Raw genomic sequence first — 26,418 nt, 5'->3', positions numbered from 1 at the left:
GTATGGTGGCCCAGATGCCTAAAATGTAATGGGGGTTGTTTTGTATTGAGGGTGTTTGCCGGAAATCTCTCTGTCACATTCTGAGCCTCATAGCCTCCATCATGTCTGACTTTACAAAGTTCTTTGAGGAAACTCCTGATGCCGTTGGAAGTTGTGCCAGTGACTCATTAGGGATGGTCTTCTGAGTCAGTTTCAGAGCAGATAGCAGCATGGGGTTTGAACACAGTTGGGGCCTTGAGATGGTGTGTTTCAGCTGAGGTACAAATTGGAGAACTCAATCATTCATGCCCATTAACGCTCTTGGTTTAGCTTTTACCTGAGTGGCCTAGCCAAATTGCATTTCCCATATAGTAATTAGATTTCCCCTTTTCAAAATTGCCTGGTGAGGAGTGTCAATTGGGAAAGGTGCTCCTTATTTTCTCTCAGAAACTTGTTAGAGTTGGTGTTGCTAGGGAAAAAGTGGCTTCTGTGTTTCAATGCAGAATTGGCTTTATCTCTGTGGCAGGTGAGTAAAGCCCTATATGTTTAGTCTTTGAAGTGTTCTGGGAATCCATGAGAGAAAAATGCTATTAAAATGTAAATTTTCAATTATTAGTGTTAATATTGAATTTCTCTCAAATTGAGATTCAAAGGTATTATTTGACCTGGTTTAGTCTGGCTTAATCAAATCCATGTTTTGAGGCCTAAAATTCATTTCAGCTTTATTAAAAAGGAGGCTATAGATCTGATGAGTCATCTCTGTAATAGAGGTAGTGACTATTTTGGAGAATTGGAGTTAATTCAAGAGTTTAATTCAAAAGCTCATCATGGAAACAAAGAAAAAAGTCCTGTCGCATGGCCTGCTCCCAAGAGTAATCTCTTCTTCAGGTCTTCTTTGTTTGCTTTTGTTAAATGTCCATAGCCTCCAGAGTGAGTTATTTGGACTTGCTGACATGAAGTTAAAAAGTAGAAGAGATTAGTTTCGCAAACACTATGAGCCTGGGTCTGCATAACAACTTCATGTTAGGCCCACTTTCTGAGGGATTTAATGAGCACTAACGCACCGGGCTTCAGTTTGGTCTGGTGTGTACGTGATGTTCCCAAATGCCAGTCTTGGAATTTCAAATTCATTTCGAGCAAATTGCTTGCTATATTCCAGGCACTGCGCCAGTGCCAGGACTCCAAAGAGAAGCACCACAAAATGCTTCAAGACTATTGGAAGAGGTTGTGAGTACTGATAGCTGAGGGATATGTTGATTAGTGCCTAAGTATTATTGTGATTGTCTAAATGTGGATAGATAGGTAGGTAGGTAGGTAGGAGAGATACTTAGATTGATAGATGGATACAGATAGAGATTCAAATATATATATATATATATATATATATATATATATATATATATATATATATATATATATATATATATATATATATATATATATACACACACACATATACATAATATGCATGTTGCATGAAATTTACAACTGCAGAATTCAAGAAAATAATTTCTTGAGAAGAAATTTTATCTAATAGTCATTATAAAGTTTGGCAACTGAAGACCATTTAGTTAATGTAACCCAGAACTTATAAAACTTGTATGTTTAATAGTTAGATCTCAGGGCTCCACCTCAAGTTCTGTCATGGTCCTTGTGACCTTGCCTTAGTGGTTTACTGCTCCTTGGTCCCAAATTCCTAATGACAAAGCTGAGATGAGGTAGGAAGGGAGGTAGGTGGCAAAGAAGGGGAAAGAAAGGTCAAGAGAATTGTACCCACATGTTTCATGCCTGGAAGGAGCCATAGGAAAGTATCTTGTGCTTTTTGGCAGCTAGTGTTGCCACATGGAGGTTTTCTAAACTTAATTTTAAGAAGTGTTTTGAAATGTTGCCCCAAACCACATGTATTTCCACAGTTGGCCTCCAAAAAATGACCCTTCGATCGATGAATTCCCCCCTCCCTGTCACCCCCAAGGGCTGGCAGCATTACAACTACAAAGCTTGGATCAGAGGCTTAAATGGTTCTTTCTTGCTAACTCTTGAAATAAAATTTCATTTCTCCTGTTAAAATAAATATGGATTTGGCAATGTGGTGCTTATTAATTTATATTTACATAGGATACTCTGAAAACACCCCTTTTACTGTTGGGAATTCCTAAGTGATGGAGTGATTCTTATCAAAGGCACAGTGGTTTTATTACCTCATCAAAAATCCTGTGGGTGTTCCCAACTCCTATCATGCTACACCCTGAGCCATGTTATGGGACAAATCTTGTTGAAGCCATGGTGGGGGTGTCTCCATGATCAACATGAATGTGAGCTTTCTCCCAGAGGGAAAACACAGCTGTTACTCTTTGACATGGAAGTTTGAGATGTGGAATTTAATAGTCTTTTTTGGGAGGATACTCTAATGACTCCAGCCATTGCAGATTATCCATGTTGCAGTTTCCCCAGAGGATTAATTATCCTGTTATTGGCATTAGGTATAAATGGCAAGAGATAATGCTCAGTGAAACCCAGATTGATAGGGTCTTCTATTATCTTTCTCTGGCAGGCTTCCATTTGTCACTGTGACAGAATACGGACTCCTGAAAAACAAAATTGTACAACTCTGCCTGCAGTTAACGACTATTGTGCAACAGGTGAGTGCTGTGTGTGAATTATTCTAATTGGCCAACATAGTCAGACTTGGATGGCTTATTTATTGTTGCTTTGCAATATTTCCTATAGTTCTACTTCCTTTTCTATTTGTACCAATGCCACCTTAGTTCAGTTCTTATTACCTTTCACCTGAACTCCTGTAGTATTATTGTCATTCAATAGTTTTTCACTTGTGTTTAATTCTTTGTGATTGAGCATAAGCTTTTCTTAGTAAATATATGGGAGCTGTTTGCCATTTTCTTCTTCAGTGAGTTACCCAAAGTCACAAAGTTGTGACTGAAGCCAGATTGAGATCCAGGTTCAGCATTCTATCCACTAAGCCACCCAGCCACCACCAGGCTGCCACTCAGTTGAGGAACTATCGCGGAGGCCCCTTTGTCTAGCAGTCTGATGCACTGCTACCACTTTAAAAACACTGATTTATGCAAAAGCCCCCTTTGCTCAAGGGCTGCACTGGCTTTCCATTTTCTGTAGACTAAAGTCCAAATGCCATAAGTGTACATTTATAACTTCACTTATCCCTCTAGTCTTACCTCCCCTTCTTCTCTTATAGCCCCTTGCACTCTATTCCTCTTCTATTTCTTATTCCTCAAACATTTAATTTACATTCTTACCTCAGAATCTTTGCTGACTTCACCCTTCAATTTCTTCACCTGCAATTCTTCCCACAAGCCCAGTTTAGCCCCATGTTCTCTATTAAGCCTTACCTAACAATACCAGTGCTCAATAACTGTTTTCTTCTCTAAACTCTATAACCACACTTTTTTTTGTATCATTTATTTCCTATTTAGCTGATACTACCTTCCACCATTATTAGTATCTTTAGGTTTTTTTTTTTTTTGTTCTATTTCAACCACATGTTGAGCTCCTTGAAGATTGGACTTTATGTCATATCTTTGTGTTTCTGTGGGTATGAAACAGCTTAGGAATTCAGTAAAGGTTTATTAATAAGGGAATGCACAAAGATACTCCATGACAGTAGTATCAAACTCAAATAGAAAAAGGAACCACTAGCCAATACATAAGGATTCCTGCAGGCCACATATTGACTTAGAAAACCACATATTAACATTATCTATGTTTTACTACATTTTAATTTATTTGTTAATATTTCCCAATTAAATTTTGTCCTCCCAGTTCTTCCCTCTTCACGTGCTATCATTTCATATAGTACTTGTATGTTTTCTGATACTATCTGTAGCGAGCTGTCGTCTCTAGAAGCTGCCAGATCACTCTCTGGGAGGAGATCTGCTGTGTCTTCTACTCAAATCTTTCCGACAGATTCTTCTTCCTGTAGTGAACCGTTGTCTCCAGGCAGTTGCTGTTAACTCTTGTCCAGAGAAGTGACTTCCCTTCCTGCAGAGAGCCCCGTCAGGCCTGATGTAGTGCAGAGACTTCTTCTTGAATCCTGGCTCTGAATCTCCTCCAGCTCTTATCCTTCTCCAGGCCGATCTGCTCTCTGGGCCCAGTGCTGTCTCTTTTATCCTCCCAGAGAATGGGCATGGGATAATGCAAGGGCTTCTGGGAAGAACCACCCCAGCCAATGAGTTTGCCCCCTCTATCAAGTCAACCTGAGTTCTCACCTTGTAATTGTCCAGAAAACTTGAATTCTCACCTTGTCACTGTCCAGACAACCTGAGTTCTCATTTAGTAATCCTAACACTATCCCCCTCATCATTTCTTATAACACCATAATAGTATTCCATCACAATCTTGCCCCAACTTCTTTAGCCATTTCCCAATTTATGGGCATCCCCTCAATTTCTAATTCTTTGCCACCACAAAAGACTGCTAGAAATATTTTGGTAAAAAGAGGTCCTTTTCCTTTCTATTTGATCTCTTTGGGGTATATATCTAGTGGTGGTATTGCTGGAAGATATGCACAGTTTTATAGCCCTTTGGCTATAGTTCAAATTATTCTCCAGAATGGTTGGACCAGTTCACTACACCAACAACAATTCATTAGTTTGTCTATTTTCCCTCATCCCTTATAACATTTTAAATTTCTGATAGTTGTAAAGTGGTACCTTAGAGTTGTTTTTAGTAGTGATTTAGATCTTTTTTCCCCATATGACTATAGATAGCTTCGATTTCTTCTTCTGAAAATACCAATTTATACCCCCTGACTATCTGTCAATTGGGGAATGGTTCTCATTTTTATAAATTTGACTGAGTTGTCTATATATTTGAGAAATGATGCCTTTATCAGAGAATCTTACTGTAAAATTTTTGATATTAATTTTCTATAGTACCTTTTAGCAAAGTATAATTTCCCTGATTACCTTTTTAAATGAGGTCTATTTTTGCTTTTGCTTTTTGATTTGATTTGCTTTTTGATCATGATTGTTAGTTAGCTCTGCCCCTTTAACTTCAACTGCTCCAGACTTTTATTTTAATTCTCTCTTTGTCTTTCTGTTTCAAGTATTTCTCTTGTAAATAGCATATTGTTGGATTGTGACTTCCAATCCATTCTGATACATGTTTCTATTTTTTGGGTGAACTCATCCCCATTTGCGCTCTCAATTATGATTACTGACTCCATCCTTTTTTTTCCTGTTTATACTTCTGTTTTTATCCTGTCTTTCTCTCAGAAGTCTATTTTCCATCTGACCACTATATCCTGTAATCTGCTCTCCCTTTTATCATCCCCCTCCTTATATATTTTATCTCTTTCCCCTAACATTTCCTTATTGGGCAAGATAGAATTTCTATACCCAACACACACATATTTTTCTTCCCTCTTTGAATCAAGTGATAAGAGTGAGATTCTCTTTCTAAGCAGTCATCCAACCCCCTTCCTGTCTCTAGGTTGAGAGCTCCTCAGCTGCTACCCCAGCTGCCTCCAAGGCCTACCACTGGTGCTCTTGTCAAATCTTGGGTCTGTGCCCAAACCAGTGTTGTAGACCTCTCCTTTAGATCCTCTAAGTTTTCTTAGGCTGAATAAATTCTTCCTCTAAGCTTTTGTTGGTTCTGCCACTCCAAAATTTTATTTGAGGCATTATTATAAAGTTGTTTTGAGAGAAATGTTGGGAGGTAGGTCCGGGCACATACTCTGTCATCTTCTACAATAACCCTCATACTTCTTTAGTATCACCACTCTATCTAGCACTATGGTAGGCACCCAGGGGATAAAACCATTAGAGGTTTTAAGGAGTTGGGGGTGAGATTCTTACTGATGTAAATCCCTACAGGCACTTGTCATTCCTGGTTAGCTCTCTACCTATTACCCATGTTCTTTTCTTTCCTAAATCCACTGCTTGGTCTGATCCTGACACTCCCTGCATAAAATCTTGCTTCCTTTCCTTCCCCTGTCCACCAAACCTCATTCAATGCCTTCATCTGGGATTGGCCTCCTCCCCTATTCCCGTGTGACGAGAACAGTCTCACATCTTCTGCTGGCCCTGTAAGAGCATGGAGGGTTTTTTTGGATAGCTTTCTAAGGAAGTTTTCTGAATGGAGTTAAAAAGACTCTTCCTACTCTCCTAACCCCTTACCTCTTCATTTATACCCAGTAGGAAAGATAAAAGTGTACAGAGGTACTAGTGCTGGCATTTGGGACACACAAAGGACTAACCTGGTATGACTCATTTCTATTTTCTGAGGAAGGCACAGATTCACTTTAGAGAACTAAAGACCTCTGAGTAGGGTGAAAAAATAGAACAAGGGATGGCATTGCTAATAGCATGAGAGTTTACTCTTCCCTTCTCTTTTTGCCTGATGCTGAGGGGTGGTAAGAAGAGAGACTGGAGTTGAAGAAAGAGGGAATCATCATATACCTACCATAGCAGCAGGGGACCTCCAATATCAAATGGAAGGAAAGTGAAGTCTACTCAGCTAGGGCTAATAGAGGACTATGAATATGTGTGGGGTGTACTTATGTTATTTCAAATTTGCCAGCATACCATTTTTAGTTGCTTACCAAGATCCTCCTTCCTTGATCTTTTCATTTGAACCCAGCTGTGGGGACGAAATTATGCAAGCCTTTTGGTCCCGATCCACCATCACCTCATTGATCTTGAGATTCTCATCCCAGTTTACTAACGATCACTGACTCTCACCCAGAGTTATACAGCAATCAATGGCAAAGTTAATTGGAATTTCTATTTGGTAACATTTCTGTTAGCTGGTACCACTTAAAAAGAAGACAGCTTTAAGTGAATCTGCAGGTGGCATGAGGACATTTGAAAATTGGTTCCTTCTTGCTCTTAAAAGGTTTTTGAATGATATTCTTTGTGTTTAGGATGTTCCTCTTTTTTAACTTTCAAATTTGGAGCTCAACTATCTTTAGCAAAAACAGGGAAGACCTCTTTTTCTTGCCCCAAAATTTGCCATGAACTTAGCAGGCAACAGTCATGTGGTCATAGCCCAGAAAAAAGGAGGAAACAAACATAGATAAGGAAAAAAGGAGATGAAGAGATTCAACTAAAAAGGAGTGGAAGAGTGAGGAATGACTAGCTTCCAGTTACTCCTTTAAGTTAACTCAGCAAAGACACATATTAGAAGAATCTTTGCTGGCCAGGTAATTGCTTTTGCTATTTCAGGACTGGAGGAAAAAAAAAACTGGGAGAAGGAAGGAAAGAAGAGAGCTGGAAAAATGTTTTCCATAACTTTCTTATCAAAATGAGGACAAAAGTATGTGTGTGGGGGGGTGTTTTGTGGGGGAAGATAAGTAAAAACAACATACATTTTCTTTTTAACAATCACTTTTATAAGATTTTGAGTTCCAAATTTATCTCCCTCCCTTCCTCTTCTCCCCCCTCCCCAAGAAGCAAACATATATATGTGTGTGTGTGTGTGTGTGTGTGTGTACGTACACAGACACACAGTAATATTAATAATATTTCCCCATTAGTTAAGAAGAATCAGAACAAAAGGGAAAAACCACAAGAAAGAAAAAACAAAACAAAAAGTGAAAATTGTGTGCTTCTTACTGCATTCATATTCATAATTCTTTCTCTGGATGTGGATAGCATTTTCCTTCTCATAAGTCTTTTGGAATTGTCTTGGATCACTGTATTGCTGAGGAAAGCTTAAGTCTTTCACAACCTATGCTGCTATTACTGTGTACAGTGTTCTCCAGGTTCTGCTTACTTCACTCAGCATCAACGGCGTATGTTTTCCTTTTTTTTTTGCCAAGAGTATTTTATTTTTCCCAAATACATGTAAAGATAGTTTTCAACAATCATTCTGTAAGATTTTGAGCTCCAAATTTTTTCTCCCTCCCTTATCTCCCTCTCCCTAAGACAGTAAGCAGTCTGATCTAGGTTATACATATATAATCCTTTTAAACACATTTCTTTATTTGTTAGGTAACAACATAACTTTTTCAAGGAACTCGTGCATGACCAGCAAAATTGTATTGGTCATTTGGTCATGGGGATAAAATCTGTTCCTCTAGAATGTATGTCTTCAAAACTGTTCCCATTATCACCGGACACATTATTCTGTTAACTATTTGAAAGAATTGGTCCCAACTCTTTTTCTTGTTTTGTTTGTCTGTGATAAACCCATTCAGAAGCTTTCTCTTGCTTACCCTTTCACCTTTAGTCTACAGACATCAGTCTTCTGAACCAAATATACTTCTTAGATCTAGCAGCAAGTATTCCCCACCTTGCAATACTATATCAATTTATACCACATGTCAAGTCACCACAGTATAATACTTAAGTACTTTATAGAAATAGAAATTGAAGATATAATAGCCCTCATCTTAAGGGACCTATAATGTACCATGCTATTCTTTTTTCCTCCTTAACATTTTTCTGGACCACTATTTCAAGACACTTAGGCCTTTTTAGTTTTGCCATTCATCTGTGTGATCTAAGCCTGCAATAAAATGGCTTTTCTGTCTAAAGGTTTTTAAAGCATTCAAATAAACAGCCTTAAGTTCTGCTAGCCAAGCTGAATTGACTATTTTTTGTGCCACCTGGGGGAGGAAGTAAAATGAAATTAAGAGAATTGACGACAATTTGACCCCAGAGTGCTAATAAAAATTATTCTTTTGTCCATATTTTTGGCCTCATGGGTATTCCTTTCTGTTAGCTTCTACTAACTAACTTTATGCTCTTTTGTAGCAAACCTGTACTTTTCATGGAAAATCTCTCACATTGTCATCAATCTCAACTTTATAGTTGGACAAATACTTTCTTAGAAAATACAAATGATCACATATCACTGTCTCTTCCATTAAATTCTTTGGTCTTCACATATGAGCTATATATGAACTTTTTGACACAGTTTTAGGGTCTAGCCTTGTGATTTTATATGTGTAGGAAATGTCTGAGTGCAAACTCTTATAGACTAGCAACTTGCATGTAATTTAGTCTTAGAGAATTACCCAAAGCGTTAAAAGGTTCAGATTTTAGTTTTGCAAATGAGAAAATTGAGGCTTATGGACTTGCTCAAGGTCAGTGAACTAATAACTTGCAGATCTAGCAATCCAGGCCAGATTTTCTGATTTCCAATCACAAAGCTTTTCAGTAACTCACTAATGTCCATTCTTGAAAATGCATTCATTCTAAGAACAAGAATAATTGGGGGGGAGGCTTGTAGATACATGAGATTCCTTTGTGCTTTGAGGCTGAAATATTTGTGGGCTCAGAATAAGATTCAAAAAATGGATTTACTATGTACAAATTAAAGAAATATCAGAAATTAGACCCTGCTTATCATCCCTGTCATCTTGGAGCCCTAATGTTCAAAGTGGCATGGGTATGTGGCAGAAGTATTCTCATAAAACACAGTGGATAGCTTCATATTTTCATTTGGTGGTTTCATCTGACCACTGACTTGGACAAAGAGTGATTATTCACAGCTTTAGTATAGTCCAAGGTTGACCCCAACAACACCTTAGAATATTTGTCTTCAGTGCTTTGGTTATGGCTAGCAGCTTAGTAACTCCGGCAAGAAAGGTGGTAAAAGTAGTAATAAGGAATTGGCCCATGGACAAAAATCAAGTCTCTATCCTGCCCAGTTCCATGCGTGTACCTTTGTATAGCATCTTAAAGCAGAGAGATTAAGTAGCTTATAGAAGATCTGAAGGAACTCTATATTGTCCAAGCAGGCAAGCCAGTGTAAAGCCCCCGGCTGCACAGAGGATGACAACCTCTGCCTATTCACAGAAGAGAAGGTCATGGCATATTCTTAAATATTCAGGCAAAGCTGCATGTGTCATAAACAGACTCTACAAGAGGTGAAAAAGGTACTGTGTTCAATAGGGGACAAGGTCTGCAACAAGGTTCTTTCATCATCTTGAAGGCCCTGCACTGCTGTCTAATACACAGCATTATTAGTTTGCCAGATATCCAAAGCCACATGGAAGACTAAAACCTCACAGATAATAGGATTTCAGATCTACAGCCAGAACAGACCTCAAAACTCACTCCTCTTTTCACAGATGGTGTGTGTCTTATGTGGAACTCAGATAGGATAGCTGAAGTTGGTTAGCACTGCAAGCTCTAACTGGTATGCAAGGAAGGGTATACCAGTGCTTGGTGAAATATGCAGGTTGGGCTGACTGAACAAACTGGGAGCGTCATGGGAGCCTCTACTATGAATGAACACTTTTCTCAAGGTTTTCCTGAATTGTGGGATGCTTTCTGTGTTAATTAGATCTAATTAGCCTCTCTCCACCCAGATTCTTACTAGCCTTAATTGCCCATTGGGCATTGCTTCAGTCAAACAGACATGCTAAAGAATTTCACTTTAAAAGGTCTAGATCTCCCCCTGCATCCAGGGCCATCTCTGGTCGTCCTGATCTGTATCTTCCAACTGGACCCAGATGGCACTGGAGGGGAAAGTGAGGCAGGTGCCCTCGCACAGCCCTCCTCGTTCACATCCATTTCACTTATATGTCATGGCTTTGCCTACCTGATGTCATGGTCCTCTTGGAAAACTAAGGATAAACAACAAGAACAACCTCTCCTCCCATTAAAATGTAGTGTAGCTTTTCAGTCTGGAGATTCACTGGAGGACACATCACATGCCTAGAAATGTCTGTTACCTGCTTCAAAACAATAGTTCTGATTTTTCTCTAAAACCCTTGATTTTATTTAGAAACATTAAATTTGCATCCCAACGAATTGCACTGACTAAGTGAAATATGAGACAGGAGGTGGTTTTTTAAGACTGCTTCATCGGGCACAGCTCTGGAAAGTCACCTGCAGGAAATGTTCCAGGGGATATTACTCTATATATCACAGACTGGGAGGGAGAGAAGAGCTAAGTGCACCTGGCTTCTGTTAACACTTGTGCTCTACGATTTATTGTGCTTTCAAGCCACCTCTGGGAGCAAAGGGAAAGAGAGAGAGATGGGAGAGAAAGACTTCCTGCTAGTTCATTATAAGCCTTCTTCAGGGCTCCTCATTTTAATCTTGGTGTGGTAAATACTGTATCGTCCTTTAATGTATCATATTCCATTCAGTTAACTTTTACATCTAATTCTTCAATTAAAATAATCACTCTTAATATGCCCTTCATTGCATTGAGGGGACACCACCAAGGTTCAAAATATCTTTTAAGTCTTTGTTGTTACTTATGGGTTTTTCCGGGATAACTTAGTTGGGAGAAAGAAGATTGACTTTTCTCCCTTTCCACTCATTTAAACAATTTCCTTTTGTTCTTTTAATAAGAGTGTTTTCTATGTTAAAATTAAACGAAGTATCATGTACCTGTGAATTCTTGATTCCACTCTTTAGGGAATATAAAAATAGAAGTTCCTAAGAGTTCCTAACTTCATGTTTTCAGGAAAAGGGTTAATGTTTTGAACCATAAGTTTGAATCATTTATAGCAAGAGTTTATGCCAGAAATACTTGCAGGTATTCTCCTGGGACAGTTCTTTAGGGGAAAAATTGAAAAATCAAATTTGTACCAAAACATGTGGGTAAGTGGTGGATGTGCCAGTAGATCAGAATAGGGCTTGCTAAATTGTGTAAAGGAAGGACAGCTGCCCATGGAGCCTCATGGGAAACCGAGCAAGCTAAAGAATAATGAGATAGCATATAACAACAGACATCTCACCAGAGCTTGAAAGTGGATCATACTTTAAAGCCAATTGAGTGCTAAGCACCTTGGAAGCATTTTCATTTGATGTTGATATTCCTTAGGAAACTTTTGAAGCTTTTACAGTTACTATTCAATATAGGTAGTTGAGAAAAAAGCATACCACCTTAGAGTTTATATAGCAACATATCCATATATCCATATCTGCCTATCTTCATATATTTGCACACACACACACACACACACACATGCGTACACACACACACACACACACACACACACACACACACACACACGGTGTCCTCAAAAGTTTTAATGCAGTGTTATGCTTTATACAGGGTTGCACACTTTGAGAAAGAAAGGTTTTGTACAGAAGACACAGTATTCTGTAGCTGTTGAAGAGTAATGAACGTGTAGTTAAGGCCAAGAATAGTATGGCTAAGGGCAGAAATGGTACTGCACTTAATGGAAAGACCTTCTCCTAGCAGATGCCAAATACACTGCTAACAGTGATACTCTTTCATCTATAGTTTCTATCAAAGAATTCTACTGAATAGGAGATATAACTTGTTTGAATAGCACAGTTAAACCTTCTTTATTTCCAGGGCTCCTAGGTGTTCTCCTGACTAAGTACTAGCTACACCCAGGTCTTAATGAATTTCTGGATTATATTTCTTTGGGCTAGGCTGGTTATGAGTTGATAAGTGCCTCTATCTGTCAATTTCCAATAATGATTTGCTATTGACCACTAGATAATTTTTTAATCATTTTATATTTTGGCTTTCTTGGCAAGGACCAGCCAGAGATAAAATTCTCACATAAATGATCAGTTTGTTGTTTGAAACCCTCTGTCCTTTTGTAAAGAGTTGATATTTGTGAAAACTTGGCCATGAGGCAAATTTTGACAAAATAAAATCATATTTTCTATTTATTTCCATTTGAAATAGATGGTGGCTTGCTATAGAAAACCTTTTGAGACTAAAGATATTGTAAAAATGATATTTTATAATGTAGCAAATCTTCTTGGAACGCATATAGACATCTAACATGTCTCTCTGCTAGATCTCCATTAGACAACCATTTATGAAGTACCTACTATGTTCAAAACATTCTATAAGTGAAAATTACATTTTTAAAATAGTAAAGCACTCAAAACAAACAAGAAAATACAAATACTGTACCAAAAAGTTTATTTTTCTAAGAAATTGGGTTTCCTAATGACAAGAAAGAGAAGGGGCTGTGTTCTGCATATGGCTTAGCTCTTTAAATTCAGTCTAATTGATTTCTTGCCTATCCTAAGGCAAATATTCCCTTTTTAAACTTCAAGCTTTTAGCTCTTATGTCTAAAGGGTTTTTTAAAAGTAATATCTCTTAATTATCTATTAGTAGCTTTATTTGGGCTGTTCAAGTGTTTAATATCCTTGGGAAGTTCTTTATGGTCAGAGTCAGCTACCTTCTGCACAGTGGGGTAGAAGGTGTTGGTAAACTGGCAATTAGCATATTTTATTATTTCCACTCATGGAAATTTACTTTGGTAGGTTTCCATTAAGAAAGTTACATCTTATTTTAAGCAGTGTGAACATTTTCTTTTATGTCTTCCATGCATTTTCATAATATTTTCAGCCATGAAATTCATGGAATGGCAAAAATTTAGAACAGAACTTTAGATCATTCTGCAAATGCCAAAAACACTGGTAGTGGGCAAGGAAAGTATCATGTATTCAAACATCAGCTCTGTCAAGCAATTTATTAAATCGAACTGTGACATGTTTGTGTAATGTTTGCTCCCAAGCTTGCCATCAGGAGAATACATGTTGTCCCTATCTACATTGGAGTCTTCAAGACTCTGAAACTCAGAAAAGCATTTATAAAATCATAGTAAAATTCCCAGAGAAAAACAACTCAGTAAGCAATTGCTCTATTAATCAAAGACTTACTTGGAATTTTAAGATGACAGACTCTTTTTAAATCTGCCAATCGAATTCTCAAAGCTAACCTTCTTAGACAAAGAATTCTATGGAGATCATTTGAGATGAGTGGTTGTCATAGAAATTTTGCCACATAGCAGCATTATAGGATGTAGTGGGCAATTATTTTGTAAAATTAGACACATTTAATCTGGGTTTGACAGTAATAAAACATCCTCTTAAATATAATGTTGAGAGTAAGTAACTGATGCTTTCAGAACTGTCCTGGTATTAGTGATAGACTTAGGTTTTAAATTAAAAACTCTATATACCACTGTCTATGCTTAAATTTTAAACTTTTGGAATTAAGGGTTTTGACCTGGAGTAGTTGATAGAGAGATTTCATTGGATAAAATCTATTGGATCCATTTTTGGTTTAATTATCTGATCTGGGGGGGCCAAGTGCTTCATGGAATAATGGACCTCTGTTTTTTGTTTATTGTCTCACCTACCTTGCTTAGGGCTACATGAAGACCAGACTGGGAGGGAGTGAAGAAACAGTTATTCAGTGAATTTAGGCTTAGGATTACTGAACTGAGTTTGTGGAATTATTTGCCAAGACCATATCCTAACCAAACATTCAAGATGAGGAGGGATATAAAAGTCCAGTTCCATCATGTTCCTGGCTACTTGTCTGTAATAATCAGGGATTGCTCTATGTGTATGTATATTTACTGGTGCCATTTGAGTAGAACAGAATTCTCCCTGTCTTGGAAACTTGTAGAGCTTAGAAAAGAAGAACATGAATGAGAGCATGTTTAAAGTTTAGATTTTTTAAAATCTCAGATTCTGGAGATCTTAGGAAATTGGGTGTGAGGGCCCTACTTTGAAAATGGGGTTGCCACTTAGTATTATAGTGAACTAACCCCACTTCCTCTTCTGCAGCACCTCCCCCAGTACTCCCCAGTCCTCATTTAGTGCAGTCATATGTCTTTTCCACTTCCAATCTGGCAAAAGTTTTTAATCCAGCAAGAAAAACCTCTGGAGAGCCATTTCCTGTAGGTATCAATCTGTCTGTCACTGTGATCCATGTGGAGGTTAGAATCGTTTTTCACTTTATAAGACCTAGCGCACAGAGGAAACAGCAATAATTAAGTGCTAAAGAAGAGCCATGGGAGATGTGAGGCTAAAAGAGGAGCAGAAAGGAACTCATTTAACAAAGTAAGGGGAAGAATGGCCAGTGGAGGGCTTAGTGACAGCCATTCCAAAAATATCCACAGAACCACAGGAACTAGACAAACAAGAAAGGTCCTGGTAAGACCTAGTTAGAGGACGTCAAGTCCCCATAAAGGAGGTGAAGGAGGTAAGGAAAGGCTGAGTAAGATCTTCAGCTTTCCATCTCTCAGTTATCCCAGACCCAAAGGAGGAGACTAAAACTATAATCTCTTATAGCTTAGAGAGCTTGAGAGAAAACATCTATTGCAACAGAAGGTCCAACACCTTCCCTACGACCTCCACCGAGTCACAAAGGTCAAGAATAAGGGAATACTTAGATAAGTTAGCCATCTGGCAGGGGATCTTTTATAGAAAAACTTCATGATCAATGCAGAATACATCTTTGCTTCTCAGAGGGTATAATAGTGAGGGACCTGAATTTAGGCCTTGCTTGGGCAATAATTTCCAATTTTAAATCATCATTGCTTAATTAACATTATCAATTGTTAGTGTCTTTACTTAGGGAGAGCAGCACAAGTAATCCAGCAGTTAAATTGAGTCATTTTTCTTTGGCTTTGTCATGTAGTCTATCGTATTCCCCTCAAAAGTTTCTTTACCTCAGAATATATACATATATATGGCATTTATATGTATATACATATACATATGTAGACACATACATATGTTTATAAATATGTATATGTTTGTTAAAGCTGATATTGACACTTTTGTACATTTCCTGAACTTACTCATATGAAGATATCAGAAACTTGACTTGAAAGTTTGTACAGTAGTAGGTCTAAACTGATTTGGATTAAAAACTTGATCTGATTATCCCCCAGGCAGTAGCTAATCTGTATATGGAGAAGTGAATGCTGACAGGTGCTCATTTTCATTTTTAAGAGCTCTGATCAGTAAAAAAGCACTGATGTCTGGCAGTGGCCCAAGTCCTACAAAGTTGACTCTGTTCTTTTATCCCCCAATCCTCTTAGGTCCCTGTAACATGTTCACATACCTTTGTGAATATAAACACCTATCACTATGACACTGGTAAGACTCCACTATCTGGATCCAACTTGCCTGGCAAATTCTCCAAAATGATAAAAGAGAACTAATAACCCATGTGATGTCACAAAAGAATGAGACTAATCCTACTTACCAATGACCCTTTTTTCTTAACAAAAGCATACTTTTGTGAGCTAGTATTCAAAGTTCTACTAGCTTGTAAAGACTATGGCTTAAAAAAAAGTATTTTAAATTTTTTTCTTTTTAATTGATTTTTAATTTTTATTGCTATTTTGTTTTGACCTTACCTTCATGTGCAAACATATCCTTTTCTCCCACCTTCCCAACAAGCTATCTCCTGTAATAAAAATTGAGAGGAAAAAACCAATTTAGCAAAACTCAGATACAATGTTCTATATTCGTAACCTTCAAGCTCTGCAAAGAAGAAAGGGAGGTACTTTCTCATTTCTTCTTTAAGCTTAGTCGAGTGACTATCCAATGCTTAGTCTTTTAAAATAAATTTTATTGATAACTTTTGTTTATGTATCATCTACATTTCTGACATTATCCTTGTAGCCCCTCCCAGAGATCTGACCCATGTAAGAATTTTAAAAGGAAGCGGGGAGGGAAGTTCATCAAAACTAATCAAGCTATCAAAACAGTCTGACATTCTGTGCAATGTTGAACATACATGGTTCCCTCTCCCCCAGCTTAGAAGCAGAAGAGAGATTTTTCTTATATTTTTTCTTATATGTATTTCTTATATTTTTTCCTCTGATATAAAGTTTGGTCATTATAATTTTGCAGTTTTGTTTATTTTGTTGTGCTTTCACTGTTGTAGTTTTTGTATATTGTTTTCCTGGTTCTGCTTATTTCATTTTACATCAACTCATACATTTTCCCTTGTTCTTTGTATTTATCAAATTCATTGTTTCTTATAGCATAATAACATTCTAATAATTTCCTATACCCACAGCTTGTTTAGTCTTGATGAGCATTTGTTTCCTTTTCCCCACGTTTTCCTAGTTCTTTATTATAATAAAAAGTGCTACTATAAATATTTTGGTGTATAGGACCTTTCTACCTTAAACCTTTTCCTTTCATATTCCTTCCATTTTTTAGCACTCCCTGAGACATGGCTCCATCCTGATGAATGACATGACATCCTGGCTACCCTTTCTGATACTGGTTATATTTTTCACTCATACTGGTAATGACTTACAGGTAGTGATCAAAGAGTCAGTATACATTGTGTTCCCCTTTGCTACTTCCAGACTCTCCCTCTTCTATCATCAATCAGCAAGTTTACCCTTCTTTGTGGTTTATGCTATTCAAATTTATCACCCACTGCAAATCCTGGTGGCCCTTCTCCATCGATTATATAGACACTTTTCTTTGTTCCTCAGTGAGATCAGGGCCAGGTTCATTGTATTTTTCTCCATCCCAATTCCTGCCCTTATACTAGGGGACTTCAACATCCCTTTTAAAATACCCTCTTAACCTAACCAGTTCCACTATATATATATGTATATATATATATATATGTATATATATATATATGTATATATATATATATATATATATATATATATATATATATATATATATATATATATATATATATATATATATATATATATATATATATATATATATATACATATATACTTCTTGTCACCGGCTTCATGTGTTCCTCAGCTACACACAAAGATGGTTCATAAACTTGATCTTGCCATGACCCAAAAGTCTTCATAAACTCTGAATTTCTTCTTTCCTGATTATGACCTTTTTATCAGTACATCATGTCCTCTGATTTAATGAACTCTAACTGTTCTTCATCTTCATCTTGATCTCCATTTTTTCAACTCCTTTTATTCTTTCTAGACCCTATATTGTATACACTCTACTCCTTTTCTTCTCTTGACCCTTGGTGAACTGCTAGAAGTCTCTATTATCCTGTATATTTGAATCTGTTTGTCCCCTTGTCCCATCATTGTCGTATCTTTCCAGAAGATTGCACCCATTATTAGGCCTTCTCTCTGTAATCTCCAGTGTCTCTTTATCTGCTGATTCTTTCTCTGCATACATTCCTATGTCTCTCCCATCCTTAAACTTCCCCCCTCCCCCCCCCCACACGACACAACCATTTTCACTGGCTCTTAACAAATGCTTATATGAGGTGGCTTCAGTCCCTCTGCTTTCACTCTTCTAAACCTCTGCAATCAAAACTATTCTCCTCACGATTAATCAATTGCCAAATCTAATGTTTTTTGTCAATCATCATCCATCATGATTTTTCAGCAGCCTTTGACTCTGTTGATCACAATTATTCTCCTGGATATTCTCTTCTCCCTGGATTTTCATGATGTTATTCTCTCCATGTTGTCTTTCTACCTATCTGATTTTTTCTTCTCAGTTTCCTTTGCTGGCTCTTCATCCAGGCCATGCTCACTAACTGTGAGTATCCCTTCAAGGCTCTGCCCTGAACCTACTCATTTCTCTCTATACTTTCTTGTTTCATGATCTCATTCTTCTCATGAGTTCAATTATCTCTGTGAAGATTGTCCCCAAATTTATATTACCAGTTGTCTTTAGGACAGTTTATATTAAATGCCCTATAGATGTCTCAAACTCAACATGTTCAAAACAGATCCCATTTATTTTAACTTCTGATCTTCTATTATTTTTGAGACAACACCATCTTCCTGGTCACTCAGGTCTATAACCTTAGTGTCTTCTTTATCTGTACCGCTTCACATTGTTCACTTTGTTGCTGAATTTTGTCCTTTTTCCCTTTATAAAATCTCTTTTATAAGTTCTTTTTTTTTCTGTGCTTAGCTACCACCTTTGAAAAGTCTCACTTGGATTGTTACACTATACAACACATTCTCCTGTTGTCTCCTCCATTAGAACATGAGTTTCTTGAGGTTAAGGGTTTGTCCTTCTTTATATACTCAGTGCTTAGCACAGTGCCTAGAACCTAAAAAAGGCTTAATACATATTTGTTGCCTGATTATGTTTTTATAAGTGGGACATCTGGGTCAAAGGATAGTGACATTTCAGACACTCTTTTAGCAAAATTCTAGATTGCTCTCCACAATGGTTGGACATATCCACAGCTCTACAATAAGGTATCAGTCTGCCTGACTTTTCATAGCTTTTTCAACGTTGGTTATTCCCAACCTTGTTAAATTTGCTGATATGAAATAAAACATCAGGGTTGCTTTGCTTGTATTTCTCTTATAATTAGTGATTTTTAAACTATCTCATATGGATATTAATAGTTTACAATTCTTCATCTGAAGAAAAGTTTGTTTACTTTCTTCAATTTATCCATTTTGAAATGGCTCTTGAGTTTTTATATTTGTATGAGTTCCCTGCTTTCTTGGTATAAAAATTCATATTTATATGATTTAATTTTTTCTTATCTTAGCTAGACAACTTAGTTTTTCTTCTTCTCTTAGTTGCATTGGTTTTGTCCATGCTGAAACTTTTCAACTTCATGTAACTGAAATTATCTATTTTATTTTTTGTGATCACCTTTATCCCTCATTTGGTTAAGAACTCTTCCCCTTTTCCATAGCCATAATTTTCTTCTAATTGTTATATGGTATACCATACAATATTTATTTTGCCCTTACTATAGCATGTAGCATAAAATTTTGTCAAAATTTAATTTCTACCAAACTACTTCTCAATTTATTGAATTATTGGTTCATGTGCTAGAAATCTTTAATGGGGACCTTTCCCCCTAAAATATTTAAAAGGATGTTTACTGACTGTGGGAGGTATTGGTGTGAGAATATTGGGAAGAACAGGTTACTCCCTCTATGGCCATGCAATGGTAAAAGGCATTTTTCCAGGGAAATTTCTCTAAGTATTGGTATGGTGTTTTTTAAAGTTGTTAAATCATAATGTTCTACTTGAAATTCTAGTTTTATTCCCTGTGTTTTCTGGGGTAATATTTAATCTTTCTTTTTCTGGTTTTCTAGGACCCTAAAGCAAAAACTATGGATTTGTGGAATAAAGACCTGACCGAACAAGCAAATGCTGTGAGTTCAACTTTCATTTATTTTACTTTGTTATCTTGAGCAAATGACTTGCCTTTTCATGCCAGATTTCTTCTCCATGGGAATATGTACTACCTGTTTCCTTCTTCCTTGGCCCTATTTCTACTGCTTCTATGTACATGAGGTTGCTTTTTATGGTTTGGGATAATCCTAATTATTAAAGATTCTTCTTTATATTAAGACAAAATCTACTTCCTTGTAACTTCTCTTTATTCATCTTAATTGTTTCCTCTTCAGCCACACAGAGCAAGTCAGACCGTAGAAAAACACACTCATTATCATCTAACCCTTGCCCTACGCAATCGCTTTTTAACTAGTGTATCTACCTCAAGCCTCTCCCCCTCATTCAGCTGCCAAAGGGATTTTTCTAAAGTGCACGTTGGACAATGTCACTCCTACTACTACTCAATAATCTTCATTGGTTCCCTATTACCTCTACTATCAAATAGTTTTCTTTTTATCAACTAAAATTCCTCACTACTTGTTACCTTCAAACCTTTCTATTTTCCTTTTGCTTTATTCGCCATCCATGTTTTTCTTTATTATTTTTTTTTACCACTGACCTACACTGAAATATTTATAGTGCCTTGATTATGACATTCGATATCTAATCTCCATGTCTTTTCCCTGGTTATCCTCAATTGCTGTAATGCTTTACCCTTTACCTCCATCTTTTGGCGACCTTGGCTTCCTTCATTCCTTACCTCAAGGGCAACCTCTTTCAGAAGGCCTTTCCTCAGTCCTCAGCTTCTATTCCCTTCCCCTTTGGGATTACTTTTTATTTACTCCCTAGGTCATATGTGCATTGAATTTTTTAGATGTTGTCTCCATCATGATTATTTAAGCTCCTTAGAGGTAGGGACACTGTCTTTGGTGCTTACCACAGTGCCTGACACTACAAGCATGTGCCTTTCTAAATTTGCTCTTCTTTACTCTAACATTCTCAAACTCTTTCAATTGCTCTTGCTTATCAATTAAGAATCTTATCCAGATCCCACATAATCTGGCAAGTCTTGTGTGTAATTCTTTCACTTGCCTGTCCCATCTTAAAATTGGATTCCTAGCCCTGGACAGAGTCTATAATTAGTTTGACCAGAGCTAGTCATGGTGGGACTTTTAGGGCTGATATTTAGGATGCTATAGCTCTGTTGATCCTTCTAGGATTTGGTGAGCTTTTTTTTTTTTTTTTTTAGTAATTATTTTTCTTCCTATTAATTATTGGTTTTTGCTTTGGGGTAGGTAAATAAATATTTATTCAAAATATGAGATAATTTAGATGACACTTAAATTGAAGATCTGGATACAATTTGATGCCTTTCTTATTAACTGTTATCAGTCATTGTTTAATCTTCTCACTAAGCATTAACTGAAAGGGTCTTTTTAATTTACCTTGAAACTTTATATTGGACTCATGAGCTTTCCTTGGGCTTGGATACTAACATTTCATGACATGTTGGAGTTAAGACTTTACAGGCTTCTTTCCCCAGCTGCTCCCATTTCCCTCCTTCATAGGAATGGGGTGTCTGTTTATTCTTCTTGGCTTAGCTGGATATTTAGATGCAAGATTTGTCATGCTTTTGGCTCATTTCTGCTTTCCCTGAAAGTTCCAGAAAACTTCCAATCGTATAGGTGTAAGCAGAATGAACCCTTGGGACTGTCTTTTAAAAATCTGAAAGTTAGAACATTCCCTCTTCCCTTTTCCCACTCCTCATAGGAAGCTAACATACATTGGCATTTTAACTCCTCCCAGTTTTGCAGTAGAAGTGATCTTCTGAAAGAACTTGTCCAATATTCAGAAAAAATACTATCTTTGAGCAGAAATTCCCATCTAAAGGAGGCAATATCTATTCTAGAACATACTATCCATTTGGGAAAAATTCAGCTGCAAACAGTACTTTTCAGAGAAATCTGTCATTTTCCACCACAAAAATCCATTAAAAGTTCTTGCCATGTTCTGGCATGTGAAAATGCTTTTGAGAAGAACAAAGCTCTCTAGGAAATGAAATCATTTACACTTTGAGGAGCTTATTTATAATGCTAGGTTTTGAAGGGCAGCATTTTCAGAGACTTGGGCTTCAGGTTGGAGAATTGCTTCACTTGTACCCTCCCTACTCTGAGTCATTCAATACCTTATTTGCAGGGAGCAATTCCTGAATAATGGCAGTAATTCAGCATTTATGGGCAAGATACCACATCTGCAAATTCTAAGCAGCCTTTGGAAGATTTGCCCTCTAATTGCAAAAAGTGAACATTGCAAGAGTCAATTAGAAAACTACCACGGCAGCAGAAATGCCCGAGAAGGAGAGTTGATATCCTAACATAATTATCTTGTAGAATGTAATCATTCCCTCTGTGCCTGTCTCTTCCTTCTTGTCTACACGTAGGTATTGTGCTCCTGAGATTCTTCTTTATTTCCCATAGAGAACATGGATCTCTTCCAGAATTACAGCTTTACCAAAAGGGAACCAAATAATGCAATTAAATACTTCAATTACTTCATCTTCATTCTAAGACTGAGATAAGTAGGGTGAATCCAAGCAAAGTAAGCCCACGTCAGGAACTTCTCCAAACACTGGGAAAGACTTGATTTCCTCTTTACCCTTGACTGTACCTTTGACCTTCAGTTAGACTAGGACTTAAACCTTTATCCACTCTTAACTCCTTTTCACCTGAGAAATTTTTACATGGCACTGGATATATATAGGCATATAAAGTAGACAAATGAAACATTTACTGATCAAAGATCATAATTTTGCCATACGCACATTCTGTTACAAGACCCAAAATAGGGTCACAACCCATAGTTTAAGAAGCTAGGAGTTAGACCAGGGAGTTTGTGCTCATAAGATTTCAGATAGATCATAGATGGAGGCAGGTTAGTTTGGAGATTGTAGTGATAGTTGTGCAGCATTTTGATTTTTTGAAGATTCAAGAAGTTTCTCATTTCATCCACTTTTTGATTCCAAGAGGAGAGCAACAAGGTTTAAGACTGAGAAATCCTTGACTTTTAGTAGTCATTCAGTTTAGATTCAAAATATTGTCCTAGCCTCTTGACAGATTTTCTTGGTGCCTTATCTTTAGGGGAGAGTAATAGAAAGAACACTGAACCTAAAACATAGTCCTAGGGCCTACAAAAACTTAAGGGCTGGTGGAGAAAAAAATCATGCCTTAAAAAAATTGCGTTATTAAAAACTGGAACAGAGATCTTCTTTTGAGTAAATATATACAAATATTGGGATAGGCACAATGTACACAAAGAGGCAGATAATTTTCATCAACCTGCTATCCAATGAAATTGGATATTTAATTTTAAAATATCCATTGGTGAAGGAAAGAAAAAAAAGCAAAAAAATAAAAATAAAAAAGCAAAAAAAAAAAAGAAAGAAAGAAATGTACCTGATAATTTTGTTATATATTTGATAGAAATTACAAGTTGTATATAGTAGATTTTCAGTTTCATGTGCAATCATTTATATTTTACTACATTATAGAACTATTTGTTTTGTTCCATTAACTGCAAATTTCATAACAATCCTAAGATCTCTACTGTTACCCAGCTAGTTCCAACCTTAAGGGAAGTGCCGGGTCACTGTCGCATGGCTGCTGTCATTCTTTCCCACCCCCATATTCGTCCCATCTGTGCCTTCTACTTTCTGAATCTTTGTATGGCCTATCTCCCAGAAGGATGTACAATTATGATGTAATAGGAATTATCAGGCATTTTCATCCTGGGTAAAATTGCTATAAAAATTTAATACATACATACATACTTGCATACATGCATGCATACATACCTATATGAAATTTATATCAAATGCAGAGAATTGTACATACCTCAGCTTTAGGAATCTGGCATGACAACATGGAAGATGTAACCAACTGCATCCTCTCTGAAATCATGTGGTTTTGATCCTTTCCATGGAGCACGGAATAGTCATTGGGGGTAGTGATATTGTAAGCATGGGTATGACTACTTTTCTATTATACTTCAAGTAGCTAATGTGATTAGGGCAGGTTTACAGCATGTAGAAGACATGCTACGGTTTCTTTGAAGGAACTAATTGTTGGCATTTTGAGACAATACTGAACCACTCATAGAAAGAGTTATGTAAATTGTGGTTATCATCTTAGTGGACATGTGTCTTTAAAATAATGTGTTTAAAAAAATGGAATTTAACTTTGGTGAACGTTTTTAGTATGAAAGTAGTCGGAGTAACATGGACAAATGTGAAAGCTCAATTAATTCTGTGAATTGAATCTCCTATGAGCAATATGAGAAATTAGCATCAGGGAACATGTGCTTTTGCCACAAACGCATATTTATTTTTCATGACTCCTTTTCTTGCAAAATATGAATAACCATGTTATTAAGGGTTATTGTGCTGACTGCAGGAGACAGTGTAAAAAGAAGTAATATACTTCAACAAAGGTAAGCACTAGAGAAAACTTGTTTGTTTCAATGTAATTTTATAATTTTTTTTCAAATAACAGGATTTCCTTTCCCTCCCCTCCATCTATTGGAAAACAACAACCAAAAAATTTAAGAAAAAGAAAATATTCCTAAAAATATAAATTTTCCAGCAAAACAAATTCCCACAGTGGCCATGTCCAAAAATGTATGTCTCATTCAACATTTTAAGTCCATCACTTCTCTGTCAGGAAATAGGCTGTGTGTTTCATCTTTTCTCTGGACTCATGCTTTGTTGTTGCACTGATCAAACTTCTGAAGTCTTTCAGTGTTGTTTTTCTTTATGATATTGTCATTGTAAAAAATGTTCTAATGGTTCTTCTCATTTCACTCTCCATTAGTTCATAGAGGCCTTCCAAATTTCCTCTGAAACTGTCTATTTCATCAGTGCTTATGGCACAAAAAATATTCCATGGCATTCATATAGTCATATAGTCTAATTTGTTTAGCCATTCCCTAATCGGTGGGTATCTTTTTAGTTTCCAGCTTTTTTTTTTGCTACTATGAAAAGAGTTGCTATTAATATTTTGTACATATGGACATCTTGCTTCTTTAATCTCTTTGGTATGTGTGCCTAGCAGTGGTATTGCTGGGTCAAAAATATTCATAGTTCAGTGACTTTTGGAGGCATAGCTCCAAATTGCTTTCCAGAATGGTTGGAGTAATTCACAGCACCAATAATGTATTATTAGTGTGCCTATTATCTTACTGGCATTTGAATATTTGTAATTTTCTTCTTTTGTCATCTTATCCAATCTGATAGATATGTGATGAAATCTCAGAGTTGTTTTAATGTGCATTTATTTAGTGATATGGGGTGGGTTTTTTTTTACATGGTTGTTGATTGCTTAGATTTCTTTCTTTGAAAATGCTTATTTATATCTTTTGACTATTTAACAATTGAGAAATAACAGTTATTCTTATCAATTTGAATCAGTTCCTTATATATCTTGGATATCAGAGCTTTTTCAGAGAAACTTGCTACAATTTTTTCTCTGTTATCTGTTTTCATTCTAATTTTAACTGAATTGGTTTTGTTTGTGCAAAACCTTTTTTATTTTATATGATTAAAATTATTCATTTTCTCTTCTGTGATCCTATCTGTTATATAATCATGAACTCTTCACCTACCTATAAATTTGAAAGGTAATTTCTTCCTTGCTCTTCTAATTTGCTTATGATATCACCTTATATGTCTAACTCATATGGTTTTATATCTATCTATTTGGAGTTTATCCTAATAAACTGTAAGAAATGTTGATGTGTACCTAATTTCTACCAGACTATTTTCTCATTTTCCCAAAGTTTTTGTCAAATTGTAGGTTCTCACTCTAGTAACCAATGTCTTCGGGTTTATTGAACATTATGACTGTGTTGGTTTGCATGTTGTGTGTCTAATCTCTTCCATTGATTGACCTCTATTTTTAATCACTACAAAAATGTTTTAATGATTACTGCTTTGTATTATAGTTTGAGATCTGGGGCTGGCTTCTTCTTTCCACCTTTTTTTTTCCATGCTTTCCCTTGAGATTCTTGATTTTTTTTGCTGCTCCGGATGAATTTAATTATTATGTTTTCCTAGGAGGGCATTTCCTTTTGAACTCACTTTTCAACACAGAAATTGACATTTGAGCTTACATTGGTGTATTTATATTACAAGAAAGCAATTCATAGAATAGAAGGGACTTCTATTCTACAATTGCATGTAGAAATTCAAAGCAAACCCAGAAAAGCATTCAGTTGGGCAATATTTATATGAAATGATGTCATGCATCCATGGTATTTACTTTCTCACAAACTGACAACTGCTAACTCTAGAGCAGCTGCACCATGAATTTCCATATGATCAGAAATAGATCTTATTCATTACACATTGAAGTCATCACGAGTACTTGGGTATTGTCTAAATAAACCTAATAGGAACTGAATTTCTTTTTCAAGAAAGAAAAGCTGTTTGTTACTTGAAAATTGCTTTTCAGTTGTGGGTGCTCAGTTTCTAGGAGAAAATGTGATCTGTTTCCAGGAGAAATAGCAATAAGCCAGCCCTAACAGAAAGTTTACACTGTAGTGTTTGCCTCTGGCCTGGTTCTATCTTTGAAATCCCTGAACTGCAAA

General features: G+C 36.5%; 1 protein-coding gene across 2 annotated transcripts in view; it reads left to right on the top strand.

Annotated features, from left to right (window-relative positions):
* The window catches only part of LOC141548478 (connector enhancer of kinase suppressor of ras 2-like), a 555,144-nt gene that overhangs the window by 223,433 nt on the left and 305,293 nt on the right, over positions 1 to 26,418 (top strand). For both annotated transcript variants that reach the window (XM_074277397.1, XM_074277398.1), the window contains exons 4-5: positions 2,531 to 2,618; positions 19,758 to 19,817. In XM_074277397.1, the coding sequence (XP_074133498.1) occupies positions 2,531 to 2,618; positions 19,758 to 19,817 (148 nt within the window). The remainder of the gene's footprint in view (positions 1 to 2,530; positions 2,619 to 19,757; positions 19,818 to 26,418) is intronic.

Source organism: Sminthopsis crassicaudata, chromosome X (assembly GCF_048593235.1).
Source record: "Sminthopsis crassicaudata isolate SCR6 chromosome X, ASM4859323v1, whole genome shotgun sequence".
In the NCBI taxonomy this organism is placed as follows: Eukaryota; Metazoa; Chordata; class Mammalia; order Dasyuromorphia; family Dasyuridae; genus Sminthopsis; species Sminthopsis crassicaudata.
The sequence above is the reverse complement of the archived record's forward strand: the minus strand, read 5'-3'. Positions and strand labels throughout refer to the sequence as shown.